Below are 18,007 nucleotides of genomic sequence, written 5' to 3'. Positions count from 1 at the left end.
TCCATTTTTTCCATTTTTCAAGAGAAAGCAAAAGTCTGAATTTTTATATAAAATATATATATATTTTAAATTTAAAGACATTTAGATAAATGTTTGTAGCGGCTTTATTCATAATAGACCCAACTGGAAACCAAAGGTCCCTCAACCAGTGAATGGATAAAGAATGAGTAAACAAACTACGATACACCTGCACAATGAAATATACTCAGGGAAAAAAAAGAAAGAAACAACTGACACACAATAGTCATCCAAACCTCAAATGTGTTATGCTGACTTCTGTTTCTGGCCAAGATGCAGTAACGTGGATCAGATTTACCTTCTCACCTGAAATGACCAAAAACTTGGGAAAAATATATATGATATTTTTCATTCAAGACACTGGAGCATCAAGTCGGTGGAGGACAGTGTTCCCTGCGACAGGAAACAAATGGGGTTAGTCTCAGAGAGAGTTTCTAGGCTGTGGTGCAGGGAGCATGACCCCAGGGGGAGCCTGGAAGACCCCCCGAGTTGAGAAGACAGAGCTGAGAATCCAGGGGGATCAAGGAGGTTAAAATTCTAGAGAAGAGACGGCTGCGTGCAGAGAAACCAGAGGTCTGGGGAGAGCCCCCTCCAGAAGTCAGCTGAGCAGTGGTCAACATAGGCGCCACCTGCGGGAGGCCAGGAAGGAACCTCCCGGAACGATGACAGGTAAGAGCGTTAGGCACTCCCACAGGCCCAGGAACAGGGCCGGCAGCCCCTAGCCAGACTGGAAAACCTCATGGTTCATGGGACACCGGTCTTGCCTCAGTAGTGGGAAAAAATTAGCTTTAGACTGAGCACTGTTTCGGTCCCAGGTAAATGTTAAAAGCATGATTCAAAAGGATCGATTTGTTTCCAGGGAACTGAACTGCATCCAATATAAAGCCGAAGAATATTTTAAAGAATATTAAAATACAAAAGAAGAAGGGGGAGGAGGAGAATAAGAAAAAGGAGAAAGAAGAGAACCAATTAACAAGGCCAAATTCACAACGAACGACTTCCAATCCATAGTACCCATGCACGCAAACCAGCCCTGTTTCACCCTTTCTTTTCTGAGAGGTGTTGCTATGGGTTGAATTGTGTCTCCTAAAAAGATATATTGAACTTTGTAAGTTACATAAACGCCTAATCACTATGTTGTACACTTGAAACTAATAAAATATTATATGTCAATTGTAATGGAAAAATAAAAAAAGACGAACAAAAAATAAATAAAAAGATATGTTGAATTGTAATTGTAATCCAAAGTCGGACATTAATTGCTGAGAATCTTGAGTAAGTCCTCAGTTAAGAATTGCAAATATTTCTCTGTGTGCTTATGTCCATATTCCCCATTCATAGTTCTCAGAGGGGTCTATCAACCCCCAAAATTGAGAGCCTCTGCAGCAGATGATCTACAACATTCATTCCTTCGACAAAAATTTATCGAGGGTCTACTCTGTGCCAAGCTCTGGGGATCCAGTGACAACCAAGACAGAGACAAGATCCCTGAGATCTCACAGAGATTACTTCCCTGGGGAGAGAAATATACCATCAACGTAGAGACAAACATTTTCATATAACGGTAACTCACATGCAGGAAATAAAACAGGGATACATAAGTGACTGGGAGGTGTGAACCTCCAGGTGTTCAGGAAAAGTCCTTTCTTAAGGTGTTGAATTGTCTCCCCCAGAAAGATATGTTGACGTTCTAATACCCACTACCTCATTATGTGACCTTACGTGTACATAGGATCTTTGCAGATGTAATTAGTTGAGAGGAGGTCATATGGGAGTTTATTGGACTTTAATCCAATTAAGATTGGTCGGCTCATAATGGGAGAGGACACACAGACACACACAGGGAAGAAGGCCATGTGACAACAGAGGCAGAGATTGCAGTGATGTAGCTACAAGCCAAGGAATGCCAAGGATGGACCGCCACCACCAGAAGCTGGAAGAGGCAAAGAAAGATTCTCCCTGGTCTTGTCGACACATTGCTTTTGCACCTTTGGTGTCCAGAACTGTGAGAGAATACATTTCGGTTAAGTCACCCAGTTTGTGGTATTTAAAGCACCCGGTTTGTAGTTAGGGAAGTCCTAGGAAACAGGTGTCATTTGAACTGAAGCTTGAATGATGAGCAAAAGGCGAGTTTATGAAGATTTAGAGGGAAGAGTGTTCCATGTAAGGGGATGAGGGCGAGATAGGAGACGTGACTGGAAAGCTAGGCGGGCACAGACCTTGAGGGGAGGGAATTTGGATTCAATTAGCTTTGAGGCGGCTGTGTCATCTGAGCGGCAGAAACAGCTGTCGAGATAGTCACCCAGAGTCTTAGAAGGCAGGAATCTAGGATGTTATTTGTTGCAGTAAATAATGACACCGAGAGATGACATGCCCTCTCTGTGCTTCCCCGCCCTGCCCGGTGACCTTGCTGGATAGTCATCGTCAGTTCCAGCATTCCAGGCTGTTGGTTTGGGCTAAGGTCAGGCAAAGCCAAGGGGTGGTGAGCTTTCAACCCACCCTCCCCCAATCGCCTTTCTCCCTCCCGAACTCAGACACCCCACATAAGCGCTGCAAGTCGCCCAGCGGGCAAGTCGGGCAAGTCGACCTGCGGGCAAGTCGCCCAGCCTCAGCGAGAAGACAAGTTCTGGAGGCGCAGAGGCACTCCCAAGGGGACAGCGACAGACCCAGCCAAGCCCTGCAAAGCTGCATTCGCCCCCCGTCCTGCGCGCCGCACGCGGGGGCGGAGCCGGGGAGCGGCGTGCGCATGCGCGGGGCCTGCCTCCCGGTGAGGGGGTGGGACGCGAGCCGGGGCGGGGGCTGTGACGTCAGGTGCGCGCGTGGCTCCGGCTGCGCAGGAACAGCTGGTGGCTCTGAGGCAGCCGGCGAACGGACAGGCGTGGGGTGCTGGTGACCCGCCGCGCCACTCTGCGGGAGCAGCCGCCGCCGCCTCGCACCACTGCACCATGTCCGGCCAGCTGGAGCGTTGCGAGCGCGAGTGGCACGAGATGGAGGGACAATTTCAGGAACTGCAGGTAGGGCCGGGCCACCTGGTTCCGCAACTCTGCTACCTGAGGCGCAGTGCCTCCCCTTCCTGCTCTCCCGGCCCGGGCCGTAGGCACCGGCAGGGCCCAGGGGGGTGTCCCTGGCCAGACTCTGGGGGCCGGTGGCCCGCGTGGGCCAGCACCCTCCCACATCCCAGCGCTTCAGGTCTTCATCCGCTTGGAGCGCCCAGTGGAAGCCCCCGGCCCCCCGCCCTCGCCCTCGGTCTGTGCCCCGCGCACCTCCCTCGCTGCGGAAAGTTGGTCTGTGGCCTCCGAGGGGAAGTTCCAGGCGTGTCCATGTGGGGGAGGCCTGAAGGGACAGGTACACGCTGGGACTCAGAACAGCCCCGCCCCCACCTCCGCAGGGGGCTTCTCTGCCCCCACCCTCACCCACTGGCCTTTGGCAGCTCAACTGCGCCTCTGCTCTGGTAGGGCAGCCCCCCACTGCAGCTCTGTTCTGGAAAATGTGCTTGGGAGACGTTCACCTTGAACCCCTGGGCTTTTCTTAGGAATTAGGGACCCCTGTCGTCCGTCTTTGGGGTTCCGGTGTCGGCGCCCGCTGCTCTGGCGCTGCCGCAGGCCGAGTTTGGGGTGGTGGATGGCATCTGTCAGTTCTGACAGCTGGGCTGCCTCTCTCTGCCACAGGCTGCTCCCAGCCCTCACGCTTCTGGCTGGGAGCCCGACATGGGGTGGGGTGAAAGAGGTCTCTAGAAAGAATGGCGTTGCGGCAGCAGGGCCCAGGCAGGACTTACACCTGATGGGAGTTCTCAGAGGCCTCAGCTACCCACTCTGGTGACGAGAGACGCCCCAAGAAACCCTGAGGTTGGCCAAGGGGACTCCTGGACCATTTTTGGAGAGGAGGCTGCTCCCTCCGCAGCTACCTGATTGTGTTTGTTTTTCCGAAGTTGGGCTCCGCTTGCCTGAAATCTCATCACACACGCTCACTCCTCATTTATCCTCAACATGTAGCTCTTGTCTGCAGCGGGCTGGCCTCTTACAGAGTCCAGAGGAGCCGGGGGAGAGTGCCGAGTTTGTCTGCATGGGTCTTTCTAGACATGAGCAGCAGGTCGGGGTGAATAGAGAGCGGGGTGCTGGAGAGATGGAGCAGGAGGGGGTGTGTGTGCCATGACAGCTATGCACAGGGGGTAGGGGAAGCGGGACCGGAAGGGTATCTCTTTCTTGGCCTGTCCAGCGTTTGTGGATTGTTGCCCCCTCCTTCAGGCCTAGGTCTCACCCAGTTTCCAGGGGACCTTTCTGGCTCTACTGCCATTAAGTAGACTCCGCCACTTCTTAACGCTTTGTCCTCCTGGGCTGGCTCGCAGGTCATGTGCAGCTGTGGAGCCACGGCGGGTGGATGTTAGGGTCTGGGCTGGGAGAGAGGTTTTCTCCTTGACGCTTTTGGCTTTTGTCGTTCATTATTCCTTCCCCTTGCCCTGCCTTAGGATAAGGGGAGGAGGAGGAATCTTAACACTTTGGAGCTATGCAATTAATGCAATTAACAGCAATTAGACAGCAAGTCTTGGCAGGCAGAGGTTGCAGAGGAGACATTTGACTTGCTGTGTTCTTCTTACTTGGTGTCTCTGGAGCCCAGGTGTGTGAGGAACAGAGAGGAATTGGGAATTAATTGTGGATTTCGTCCCCTGGCGCCTAGCAAGGGCGGACCCAGTGGAGACTGTCATGTCTCCTGCCTGATTCTTCAGCGGTAGGGGAACTGCAATGGACTGGGTCCGTCTTTGGGAAGAGGGACCCTGTAGGCTCAGGCTTTGGCAGCACTGGCTGGGTCAGAGGCCTGTGATGGGTGGAAGGCCACAGAGTCTCCTGGGGGTTAAGGTCATCGACTCTGTCTTCAATTCATAGATGAGGACGTTAAAGCTTGGGCATGCTAATTAAACTGGGGTCACATAGCTACTCAGTGGTCACACTGGGGCTAGAACCTAGTTCAGCCGTCTGTCCTTGTGTTGGGAGGCCTCCCTCTGTCATATTGAATGCGAGAGGTCCGAACTCCTGAGATGAAAGTCTGTGGAATATGCAAATAATAAGTAGGGTGTACATTGTCTCTGTGTATGTGTCGGACAGACTTTGAGTTATGAGACATTTGTTGGGGAACGAGGAGGTTACAACAGGTGGGCAGGTGGGCAGATGGGAACTGGAACGGTTAACGGTACGAAGGATTTTTCCCCCCACACAGTCTACCTTAATTTTCCTACGTCTACCTCAAAATCTGGGATTCGTGGGTTTCATGCTCATCTCTCCCCAACTGCGTCATTTGGGGCGCACCGTACAAAGTCTCTTGTGTTCCGTGTCTCCTTCCCTTTTACAAATGAAGAGAGGAAAGAGGAAACCTGATTCTCCAGCCCTAGAGGATTTGAAAGGTCTTTAGAATTCCTCCCCATCCCCCCAAAAGTCACACTCTCTGGGACTTTCCAGAGGAAAGGATCTGATTTCTTTTGACTGTGATTTGCATCTGCCAGGGCCTCCCTGGACTCAGGGGCAAGGTCATGTTGCAAGGGAGACTTTGTATTTGGATGGTTGGGATTTCAGCCTTGCTGGTGAATTGCACATGGGTCTGAGACCGGTATGTTTGGCCCAGTGGCCTGTGGTATGACCACAGAAGGTCACTTACAGACAGGGTGGCAGGTGTTTTAATGAGCAGTCCTGCCTTACATTACTGGAAACCTGACCCAAGAGTGGCCTTTCCCTGAACCTGACCTCATAGAAATGCAGGGGCCTTGTGGGCCATTGTAAAGATTTGGGCTTTTACTACCAATGCAATACACATTCCTCTAGCTGCTGTGTATAGGATAGACAGCAGGTGGGCCAGACCGGCAGCATAAAGATAGCATTATTTCATTAAAATCTTATGAAATGGATCTTGCTATCCCCAATTTATAGAGGGGAAAATCACACAAAGTCTCTGACAAAATCACTTACAATGGCTTGTAAGTGCTGGAGTCAGGATTTGAACTCACACTGGTAAACACCAGAGTCTGTGCTCTTAACCACTACCCAAGGCAAGTCTGTGCCCCTGTACGCATTTATGGGCTTTCATTTCTATTCTATCTTGCATTGCCTTTTGGGCTTCTCTCTCTAGAAGCAGGTTGTACGGAAGGAACCCTGGACAGGGAGTCAGGATTCCTGGGTTCAGGCCTGAGTTCTGCCACTATCTAGTATCTGACCTTTAGGAAGTCACCTCTTTGAGCCCGAGTTTCTTTATCTACACAACAAAGGCTGACAATAATAATAATAATCGTAGTAGTAGTAGTAGTAGTAGTAGTAATGAGCTAACTATTTGATCCATGGATCATCTCATTCAATCTAAATGACAAACCTGCTTTACAAATGAGGAGACTGAGGCTATGTTAAGCAACTTGAAAGTCAAGGAATCAGAATTTGAACCCAGGCCGCCTGTGTAGGTCGGATACTTTTTGGGTTCCTAACACAGTGCCTTCCAAAAGTATCTTGAGAAGGATACTTCCAAAAGTATCCTTAGTTCTGGAAGAAAGCTTTTGAACTTGCAGGGTCTCATTTCATTCGTGTGGTGCTTTAAAACAACACATTAGTCAGGATTCTTAGTTGCAAGTGATAGAAACCCAGTTTGAGTGGCTTTAAGCCAAAAAGGGGGTTTATTGGCCCATGTATTGGGAAGACCAGCGGCAAATGGCTTCAGGTTAGACTTTATCCAGGGTCTCCAGTGACGTCTCTGTCTCCTCTATGTCAGCTTTATTCTCAGGCAGTCTCTAAAGATGACCACTGGCAGCTCCTGGCTGACATCGACCAGCTTAGCAAACCTGGTAAAAACAGTGCATCTTCTTGCCAGTAATTTCAGCAAGAGTCCCAGGGCTGACTCTCATTGGCTGAACTTGAGTCATGTGACCCTCCCTTACTGAACCAGTCATCGGGGTACCGATTGGTGGCTTGGTTACCTGTCAGTCCCTGGAACTCAGGACTGAGATCAGTGCCAGTCAAACTACACGAAATAAGAGTGGGGGAGGGATGATCCCATGAAGGAAAATCAAAATACTGGTAGTAACAAAAAAAAAGGGATGCTGGACAGGTATCTTTTTGGGGGGGAAGTAACAGAAACAGTCTATATTCGTGATTCTCAGACTGTGTCAAGACTCCTTCACGGAGCTGCAGCAAGGTCACAGGGGCACTGTGGGACGATTAAACTTTCAAGGGAAACAATGACATTCGTCACGCACGGCTTACGGCGCTAACTTGGTGTATTTTGCAGGTGCACGTTAGATCACGCTAAATCCTTTTTGATGATGTTCTGCTTTTTGAAGTTGGGTCTTCAGTGGTCTCTGATTAAAGTCAAGTACTGTGTGAAAGTCAATATGGAACGAGAAATGAGGGCATCAGTGTCTGATCTGATCCCAAGGTTTGAGAATTTATGCAGACCCTAACAGGCCCACATAGATCACATTAGTAAAAAATTTTGGTCATTTCAGAATGAAATAAAAATATTTATTATGAAATTTCAGTGCATTATTTTTTTCCTAAAAGGCTACTAAGTTGTTAGGACATAAATACTTTTCCATTATTTGACCTAAGGACTCCGAAAAGTTTACTGAGATGCTCAGGGCAAAACGAAGTTTAGAAACCTTTGTTTTATGTCCTGATGGTGGCGTTGATAGTTATACAATTGTATATATTTGTCAAAATTCATGGAATTGTACACCTGAAAACTGGTGAATCGATATGTAAATTATACCGCAATAAAGCCGATTTTAAGAAACTAGTACATGGCCTGTTACATATACCTCATTTCCTAGCCCTTTCACAGCCGAAGAAACTGAGGTACAAAGAGATGACATACTCAGCTAAGAAGTGGCAGACGCTGGATGTGAAGTCAGTCTGACTACATAGCGTAATCACTTAGCTATTATGTTATCCTGCCTGACACACCTGCCAACACCTCTACTTACTGCCCATATAACAGACATTATGAATCAAACCTTCCATGTGACTTAGACTCCTTCCCTGTATAGACTTGATACAGTTTAGGTGAAGTCAGCTTGCCATCCTTGGTAGTGTTTCCATGGTGATGAGTCTTAGTTAAGTATACTCAGCATCCAGATATCTTTATTTGCAGTTCATTCCTTGGAAAGAGAACTATGTAAATGTAATCTTTTGAAAACTTAACCACCAGAGAAGGTCAGAGCAATAAGGCACCACATTTTGGTGACGGCCATGGCTCTGTTGCAACTGACCAGGTCGCCCGCCAACTTTCGATGCTCCTTGGCCAGAGCCCTATTTGAAAATGCCACGAGATGCCATTGCTGGCAGTTCTTGCAATAAATGTTGACTCAGGAGTTCTGACTCCCCAGTTCTGAATCTTACAACTCAGCCAGGTTGTGTTTAGAAGGTATCTCCAGATGTTTCACAGCTGTGCTGGGACCTGGAGCCATTAACCTCTTGATCCCGCTGGGGCAGAGCTTGAGTGAGGCCTCAGAGGACAGGTGAGGCGGCAGATTTTCAAATCCTCTACCAGGAACTCGCTTGTCTGTGTCTTCTACACATGGTGTAGAAGGAGGGTAATCAGACGCGTAGGAACGACGCTACGGGCATCTCAGCTTACAGAGCTAATGTTAGTACTTCTAATTTTTAAAATCCATTCTACATTTTTGTAAGTAATATATATCTACATAGGTAAAAATTCAAATAAGCGGTGTGTATGAGAATTCTTATAACACCTGTTTATAACAGCTAGAAAAAGGCCCATCAGAATGGATAATTCCATTGGGCATCCATGGAGTGGGGTATGAAGAGCAGAATGAATATACTAGAGCTACATGTATCAATATGGGTAAATCCTTTAAACAGGAAAGCAACATTGAGTGCAAGCTTGCAGAGGGGTTGGATATACAGTATGACATGTGTAATAAAGTTAAACATTCAGAACAACACTGTGTATTGCTCACTGATACATATCTTTGTAGCACAAATATAAAGACTTGCAAGGGAGTGATACAGGCCGAATTCAGTATAGTGGAGACTGAGACAGGGCCCTGGCAAGAAGCAGTGGCTCTCCCAAAAGAATCCCACCGAAGAGTTTAAGGAAGGGGCTATTTATGGAGATGTGGCAGTTAGGGAGTGAGACCCCTGGAGCTGGGATCTGTCCTAGTCCTAAAGGGGCAGAGAGAGGGGTCAGTCACCAGAGTTTGGCCAAAGCTCATTGCAGGGGAAGAGGACAGGGCTGTAGTGGTGAAAGGCTATGGGCAAAGCAGGGAGGCGACAGGTGGCCCAAACATCCCACCTGTCTCCCCTCCAGCCTGCCGGTCTTCTGTCTTGGCCTCCCATTGGCCAAACCTGAGTAGATGACAGAGTGGGACCCCAGGAGATGCAGTCCAAAGATGTCAACACAGAGAAGGACTGAATTGACCTGGGGTGGGCGTGGGGGGCAGAAATAACCAGCACAGGGGTTCATCTCTTTGGGGGCAGGGGATGGGACTGCCACCTAGAAAGAATACATAGGGGCTTTCAACCCTATGCGCACTATTATTTCTTAAGCTGAGGGTGAGAAAATGAATGTTAATATTATGTTTCTTTTCTATTATGTCATTTTTCTGGCCTTTCTTCTATGTGTGAAATATTCCATAAAATGAGCAGGAAACCAGAAAGTTATCCAACAGGACCAAAAAGTGTATAGAGAACAACAGCTCTCTAGGCTCAGCATCGGCCATTTACGTGATTATGACCATGCAAATATCATTTAATGCGGAATCGCGTCTTGTACCGTGCTTGTATTTTCTCAGAGAAGTAAGTGTCTTGACATTTGATTCTTTACTGACAATGTTTCCCTTATACGTATCCTTTCTCCCCCCCGCACAAAGCTCTGTCTTTAGCTATCCTATCAAATGTGTTCCTTTTCTTGGATTGGTCTTGAACTAGACAGTTGTGTGTGTCTGTAGCGGGTGGAGGGTGGGACTTGCTTTGTGCTGCAGGTCGGGTTCTTTCTTCCACAGCTGCCTGTCTGCTCCGGTGCCCCCAGCACTCTGGGTTATTTTTAGAGGTAGCGACTTGATGCGAGCGTCAATCACATTTAATAAGCCGATGCTCCCTGTGCTGCGTGCAGAGCTGACTCCCAGTTTTTGGTGAGTGTCTACCGTGTTCCAATCCACTGCTGACAAGTTTAGAAGTAAAAACAGTGGTTTGGCAGTTTGGCATGCTCTTCGAAAGTCAAACATACATTTACCATAGGACCCAGCAATGACTTTATATGTCCGCACAAGGACTTGTATGTGAATGATCATGGCAGAGTTATTCATAAGAGCCAAAAAGTGGAAATAACCCAAATTCCCAACAACTGGTGAATGAATAAACAAATGTGGCATATCTATACCAAACTTTTACTGAGTAGCAATAAACGAATGCTAATACATGCTACAATGTAAGTAAACCTCGAAAACGTTAGGCTAAGAAGCCAGACACAAACACCACATATTATATGATTCCATTTATATGAAATATCCAGAAAAGACAAATCTATAGGGTTAGGAGGGAGATGAGTGGTTGCCAGGAGCTGGCGGGCTGGCAGGGAGGGCTAACATAGACGTAGGGATCCTCCTGGGTGATGGAACATCCAGAACTGTGTGGGGTGATGGTTGTACAACATGGTAAATGTGTAAGAATCATCACTGAATTGTATACTTAAAATGAGTGAATTTTATGGTGTGTAAATTATACCTCGATAAAGTTGTTAAAAACAATGGTTTAGGTTCTTAGTTTGGTGGCAAAATACCCAATATGGTTGTTTAAAGGTCTGCATTCTTGGAGGGACTGTTTATTTAGTTGCTGGCTTGATGAGGATTCTTTCAACCAGGCTCCAAGTCCTTGCTCTTAACAGCTTTAAGATGACAGCACCCTGGGCAAGAGTTTGGTGATAATGAGTCTGAGATTTGTGGCTCCTCCTCTTACCTGATGTGGCTAACTCTGCCTGGGAGGAAAGCTCTTTTTTGCACCTTAATCTAGATTCTGACACTCGCTTCTGAAAGGAAGACACTCAGCCCAAGTGGCAAAGCCAAAGAGAACAAAACGGACTTTGTTTGCTTAAGTACTTGGGAGATCAAAGGTGTACCTCCTTCAGGTACAGGCCAAATCAGGGCCCAGGTGCAGTCATCAGGGCTCAGCCTCCATCTACCTCACCGCCTTGTTTTCTTCTCTGTTGGGTTTGTTCTCAGGCGAGACAGCCCCATGAGCTCTGGGCTCACACCCCGCTATCTTCAAAATCCATGGAGAAAGAGTTCCTCTTTTTCAGAAGTTGTGATAAGAAGCCCCACAACCAGTGATTCTGAGTCAACAGCGGGGTTGGGAGGCTGATGCTCTGATCGGCCAGGCCTGGGTCATATGCCCTGGAGCCCAGGCAGGGTCCGCCCAGCCCCTCTCCCCCACCCCAGCCAGATCTCATAGCCTGAGTATGCGGGAGGGGTGGGTCTCCAAAGAAACTGTGGGGACTTTAACCAGAAGGGGACTAAAATGCCTGGTTGGCAAAAACAACAGAAGGCCTCCATCTGGCGACTGGTTCCATTTGAAGCCACTGGGCCGAGGTGGATGGGATAAAAGGCAAGATTGGATGTCCTCAGTGTGGTTCATCCTGCTCCTTGAAAAAGGATCTCAAATCACAGGTCCACTCAGGGGTCTGTCGGAGACACCCTCACGTGCGGAGAGTAGCTAGGGACTCCAAGGGGAGACGGGAATGGTACCCCCCCGCACCTCTCACAACCACCCCACGGATGGTCAAGAGGCAGCAGTTGTAAAACGCTATGGCAGCTCCTCAAAAGCATGAAACACAGAATCCTCCTGTGATCTGGCACCCCCACTTCTGAGCGTATACGCACAAGAACCCAAGCAGGGCCTCGAACACCCATGTTTATAGTAACATTATTCACTGTGGCCAGAAGGTAGAAGCAACCCAGGTGTCCATGGACGGATGGATGGATGAAGAAGATGTAGTGTACACACACAGTGAAATATCATTAAGCCTTAAAGAGGAAGGGCATCCTGAGATGTGCCTCCAACATGGGTGGACTTTGAAAACATTATGCTGTGTCTAAATTAAGGGACACAAAAAGACAAATCTTGTATGACTCTACTTAGATGGGGTACCTAGAGGAGTCAAATTCATAGAGATAGTGTCAGCATGGTTGTGGCCAGGAGCTGGCGGCTGGTGGGGAACAGGAAATGGAGTTCTTGTTTGATGGGTTCAGAGTTTCAGTTGGGCTGATGAAAATAGTTCTGAGGATGGATGGTCGTGGTGGTTACACAACAAAGCGAATGTATTTAATGCCACTGAAATGTACACTAAAAAATGGTTAAGATGGTTGATTTTATGTGCGTTATATCACAACTAGACAAATTAAAATGGTAAATTTTATCACTATTAAAAAAAAAAAGAGCAAGCGAGAGACAACTGTCTGGAGAAAAGTATGGGTCCAAGAAATGAACGGTAACCTTCCCCACTGCTGTGGGTCTGGGCTGGAATCCGCAGAGACCGGGTGTGAGCAGAGAATGCCCTGGGGGTGCAGAGCGTGTCACAGCCTGGTTTCTGACTCCTCTCACCCCACTTATCTTCCTAGTGGCTGGCACATCCTGAGCCGGGAGCTGAGGGCGGGAGCGGACCAGATGTGTGGTCTCCAGTATTGGATCTCCCCTGAGAAGTAGTTCTGACCAATGACAGACAGACAGACCAAAAAAAAACTTTGGGGCATCAGAATGAGTCCATATACCAGGGGATAAAATTATGGGAAGGCCCATGGGCTTCCCATCCCTACCCAGTCTGATGCCTTAGGGGAGCATTAGAAATGTGCCTGTAGAAAAGTAAATGATGGCTTGGAGGGTTGGCGCGGTGTGGACAGCCGTCGTATGCCGTGGGTGGGAGCGTAAATTCGTACGGCCACTTTGTGGGCAGTTTGCCAAGAACTGTTAAAGCTGAAAACAAGCCTGTGCCCTCTGACCCAGCAATTCCACCTCTCTTCCCCAGAGAGACTCTTCCCTAGAGGGGCGCTACCTCCAGCAGTGGGAATGGCTTAAATAAACTATAGTGTGTTTATAACATGAAATACTGCACAGCCGTAGAAAGAGCGAAGTACATCTGTACCGTTTCCATGGCTAGATCTTTAAGATATAGTGCTGAGGCTTCAAGACATATTGTTGTGGAATCATAGGTATATTTTGATGCTGTTGACTTTTTTTTTTTAATCAAAAGTATGTGCTTTAGGGTATAAGCTATGCTGTTATAACAAAGAGATTCCCCCCAAACCAAAAGGCTGCAATGAGGTATCTTCTTTCTCATATAACAGGCCAGAGAGAGGTGGGGTCCAGGGTGAGTGCTGTTCCAGTTACTTATTGCTGCATAAAATGATAACTGCCTACGGCCACGCCACCCTGAACAAGCCCGATCCCGTCCGATCTCGGAAGCTAAGTAGAGTCGGGCTTGGTTAGTACTTGGATGGGAGACCACCTAGGAAGACCAGGTGCTGTAGGCATAAAAAATAAAAAAATAAGAGATTGTAAGCTGACAAGGTCCTTGCAATCTGTGGTCAACCAAGGGTTGCCTTGCCTAAAAAAATAAAAAATAACAAAACAAAACAAAACAAAAATCGACAACTGCATTTTGCTCATGGATTCTGTAAGTCAGGAATTTAGACAGGACACGGTCTGGGTGGCTTGACTGTGCTCTGTGGTGTCCAAGGCCTTAGCTGGAAAGACTTGGATGACAGGGACAAATCATCTGGAGGTTTCTTTACCCCTCTGGCACCTGAGTTGGAATGAAAAGGTTTGTTTTATTTGAGAATATTGATCAGAGTGTCTGCATGTGACTTCTCTATGTGCTTAGATTTTCCATACAGCATGGTGGCCTCAGAGTCATTGAACTTTTTGCTCCAAGAGCAAGTGTTTCAGCAAATAAGGTAGAAACCACATGACCTTCTAGGACTTTTCCTCAGAAATTGTATAGTGTCCCTTCTGCCATATATATAGCCACAACCCTATTTATATTTAAGGGGAGGGAACGGAGACCCCACCTCTCTGTGCGAGGAGTGCTAAAGGATGGGCAGTCATGTTGTAAAACCATCGCAGGTTGGAAGCTCTGTCACATGAGGTCACCTGGGATCCAGGTTGGTCTGGCTGGGGCGGGAGGGACAGTGGGCTATGCCATTTGTATCACATGGCTTTCCATCTCTGGCTTCAAGGTGACTGCACCTGTTGTTGACCTATCCCAGTCAGGAAAAGAGAGAGTAGAGACCAAGCCTTTCCTTATAAAAATGTGGTTCAGAACGTACACCACTTCTGCTGGCATCCCATTGGCTAACTCTTGGCCATACTGCTACGCCTAGCTGCAAGGGAGGCTCAGAAATGCAGTCTGTAGCTGGGCAGCCATGTGCCCAGATGTAACTCTGGGGTCCCGTTGCTAAAAGGAAGTGGAGGAGGATAAGTATTATGGACAATTCGTTTTGGCAACAGTGTATTTTTCATATATACGTATGTGTATTTACGTATATGTATATAGAAATAGATCTGTGTAGAATGGAGAAATACATAGATACATAGAATACAGTCTGGAAGAATGCATAGGAAAAGGTCTAGCAGAAACTGGTAATAGTGGTTACTTCCGGGGAAGGGAGAGAAGACAGGCGAGGGGTGAGTTCAAAGCTGACTCTAGCTGTAGCGTTTTAATTTTTAACAAGGATAATGTCTTCACCTTTTATGTGAAATATGAATTCATACTGAAGAGGGCCTGGCGAGCCTCTGGCTGCTGATGTTCTAGTCTTGGTGTCATCTCCTGTGGTGGGACCCAACACCAAATGGTGCCAGGAGGTCACGTGGCCCTTTATCTTCCAGGAGCTGGCATTGCCGGGACGCTTAGGCCAAAGGCCCCACTTTCTCGAAGCCTGTCGTCTAGTCAGGGGCTCCCTGTCCCCGTCCTCCCCACGCGGCTCTGGAGGGCTCCCTTCGGTACTCGCAGATATTGGCTGTACGTAGATGGCAGTTTCAGCACTGAAGGATTCAAACATGATTAAAATACAGGCGGTCTCTCTTCAGAGTACTTATTAGTTACACATGGAAGGCTGGTCACTGTACAGGGGAGAAAGTGGGTGGACTCTGCCTTTTCTGCGCAATTAACGTTAACATCGTGGACACCATGTCCCTCCTGATGGGACACGCTGAGGACACAGTGCTGCTTTAGTGGCGTTCTTGCACCAAATGCATAACCAAAATCTAATTACGAAGAAATAACAGACAAACCTAGATGGAGCGACATTATTCAAAACAACTGGACTGAACTCTTAAAAAATACCAATGTCGCGAAAGACAAGGAAAGGTCGAGAAACCGTTCTCGACTAAAGGAGACCAGATACGAGTGGGCGTACAAGGCAGGAGACTGAACTGGGTCCAGGATCTGGGGAGAAATTGCCATCAATGGACAGTCAGCAAAAATACGAATTCGGACACTCTTCAAGGTCATGGTATCGTGTCGTATCAAGGTCACATTTTCTGTGTTTGATCATTGTACCGTGAATGTCGCTGGTCTTAGGACATACACGAGGAAGTATTTAGGACTAAAGAAACATGTTGTCTACAAGTAACTCCCAAACGGTTTAGAACAGGAGTAGGCAAACTTTTTTTTTTTTTTTTTTCGGTCAAAAAAGCCAAGTAGTGAGGATTCTAGGCTTTGCGGGCCATATGGTCTCTATCACAGCAACTCCGCTGTTGTAATTTCAGAGAAGCCACAGACAATATGCAAATGAATGGGCGTGGCTGTGCTCCAATAAAGCTTATTTATGGATACTGAAATTTCAGTTTCATATATTTTTCACATGTCACGAGATATTCTTCTTTTGATATTTTTTTCCAGCCACGCAGAACCCGTTTTTAGCTTACTGCCCATACGAAACCACGTGGCTGAATTTGGCCTGAGGACTATAGTTTACTGATGCCTGATGTAGAAGAAGAACACACATGCACGCACACATGAACCCGTTTTTAGCTTACTGCCCATACGAAACCACATGGCTGAATCTGGCCTGAGGAGTATAGTTTACTGATGCCTGATGTAGAAGAACACACACACGCACGCACATGCACATGCACATGCACACACATGCACACGCACGCACACGGGCAGAAAGCAAATATGGCACAGTGTTAACACTTGGCGAATCCGGACAAAGGATATAGGGCGTTCTTTGTACTCTCCTTACGATTCTTCTGCAAGTTTGACATTATTTAAAAAAAAATTAGAAAGAGGCGGAAGTGTCCTCTCCCGAGGCCCAGGAAGGAGAGAGCGATGGTCCTGTAGACACGGGAGTGAGCCCTCAACGACGGGGGGCGTCTGGGGCCAGGGGAGACTCGCTCCTGGCTTTATCTGCTCTCTTCATTTTCCGCGCCCCTCCCTGATCTCCTGGCTCACGCTTCATATCCAGAGACCCCGCTTGGCAGGCCTGAGGACTGGGGCTCTGGCCTCACTCTTTCACGAACCCGTTTTTCTCTCTCTCTGCCCTGCACACGCACATGCACACGCACATGCACACGCACGCACACGGGCAGAAAGCTAAATGCATTTCTGCTAAATGCATTTCTCCACCGAGAAAACAGCCACTTTAAATACGTTCATTGGATTACCGTATTGCATTTCGCGGTTCCTGTCCCTCACAGCGGTTTCTCCAAATTGTTGGTATTCGTCCGAGAGGATCAAGTCTGGAGGGAAGGGCGTGTTTCCTGGCATGTGGCATTATTTACAGTATTCCCTTCTCCCGGGTAGGGGCAGTCTCTTGTATTTCCTTTGGCCTTGGGGCCCTGAGGAGTTAATTCCAGGAATGAGACGTTGAGGGAGGGTTGGCTTTAAGGGAAGAGGTATATTATTTTCTTAGTTGACTTAACAAGAACTGTCTTCATTGCCAGGATCAGGAACCCATTCTGGCCTCGGGTGGAAGGGAATTTATGAGTTTACATAACCGAGAGTGTTGGATACCAGTATGTTCAGACTTAGTTCGATCCAAAGGTCAAGACAATGCTGTGAGAATTCTGTCTCTTAACCACGTCTCAAAGTCCTGTTTGGCTTCATCCTTAGGCAGGCTCTCCCCACTCAGCAGCCCCACGTGTACCTGCCACCAGATTAGCAAACCCAGGAGAAAGAGGGCGTCTCTAAACCAACACTTGCAGCCAAAGTCCCAGGGCTGACTCTCACTGGCCCAATATGGGCCGTTTATCCATGTCAGAACCAGTCAGTTGCCAGGGGATCAGAGGATACTAATTGACCAGGCCTGGATCACATGACCACTCTTGGCACAGGGACTGTTACCTCTACTCAAACCACCTGGACTAAGAATTGACAAGAGAGAGCCCCTCAAAGTCACATGTGGTCGCTCTCATCATGAGGAAGGGTAGAACAAGCGCCGTCCCATGCTGCCGTCCCCAGGTCCAGTCCCAATTTTCTCAGCCACATCATCTCTAATAGATAGTTGTGGGTGTATCATCTTCACCATCAAACTCTGACCTCTGCAGTCACGTCCTCTGACACGAGCAAACCGTGACAAATGACCTGTTCGCTTTCTCTTCTACATCGTGCCCGGCCTCCTGCATCCCTCAGGAAACACACAGGATCTACAGACAGAAGCTGGACGAGCTGACGGCACTCCAGACCTTGTGTAGCAGCTCCATCAGCAAGCAGAAGACCCGACTAAAGGACTTGAAGCACACGCTCCAGAGGTAGGCGCGGCCGCATAGCGAAGGGTCAGAAACCCAGCCTCAAAATGGCTCAGGCAGAGAATGGAAATGTTAATGGAAAAAAAACCAGGAGTGGCCTTAGGCATTGCTGGATCCAGGGGTCAAAGGGTAGTTTTAGGAATCTGGTTTTTTTTTCCCCCCTCTAATTTCTGCCTTCCTCTAGATTGGCTCCTCTCTCAGGCCGGCTGTCCACTCATGGTCACCGAGCTGGCCTCCAGCCTTTCTTCCTACTGGCTTGG

The 18,007-nt window shown here is 48.0% G+C and overlaps 1 protein-coding gene and 1 non-coding gene across 3 annotated transcripts in view; both read left to right on the top strand.

The window, feature by feature from the left end:
• Nucleotides 1-2,817: 2,817 nt before the first annotated feature.
• Nucleotides 2,818-18,007, top strand: part of TMEM120B (transmembrane protein 120B) — a 36,165-nt gene continuing 20,975 nt past the window's right edge. For both annotated transcript variants that reach the window (XM_025045515.1, XM_006910007.3), the window contains exons 1-2: nucleotides 2,818-3,032; nucleotides 17,632-17,750. In XM_025045515.1, the coding sequence (XP_024901283.1) occupies nucleotides 2,964-3,032; nucleotides 17,632-17,750 (188 nt within the window). In that variant the 5' untranslated portion in view covers nucleotides 2,818-2,963. The remainder of the gene's footprint in view (nucleotides 3,033-17,631; nucleotides 17,751-18,007) is intronic.
• LOC112478377 lies at nucleotides 13,410-13,528 on the top strand. Its single transcript, XR_003045818.1, has one exon. It is a non-coding gene; the product is annotated as a 5S ribosomal RNA (ribosomal RNA).

Source organism: Pteropus alecto, unplaced genomic scaffold (genome assembly GCF_000325575.1).
Source record: "Pteropus alecto unplaced genomic scaffold, ASM32557v1 scaffold213, whole genome shotgun sequence".
In the NCBI taxonomy this organism is placed as follows: Eukaryota; Metazoa; Chordata; class Mammalia; order Chiroptera; family Pteropodidae; genus Pteropus; species Pteropus alecto.
Note: the sequence above shows the minus strand (reverse complement) of the source record. Positions and strands in the feature narration are given on the sequence as shown.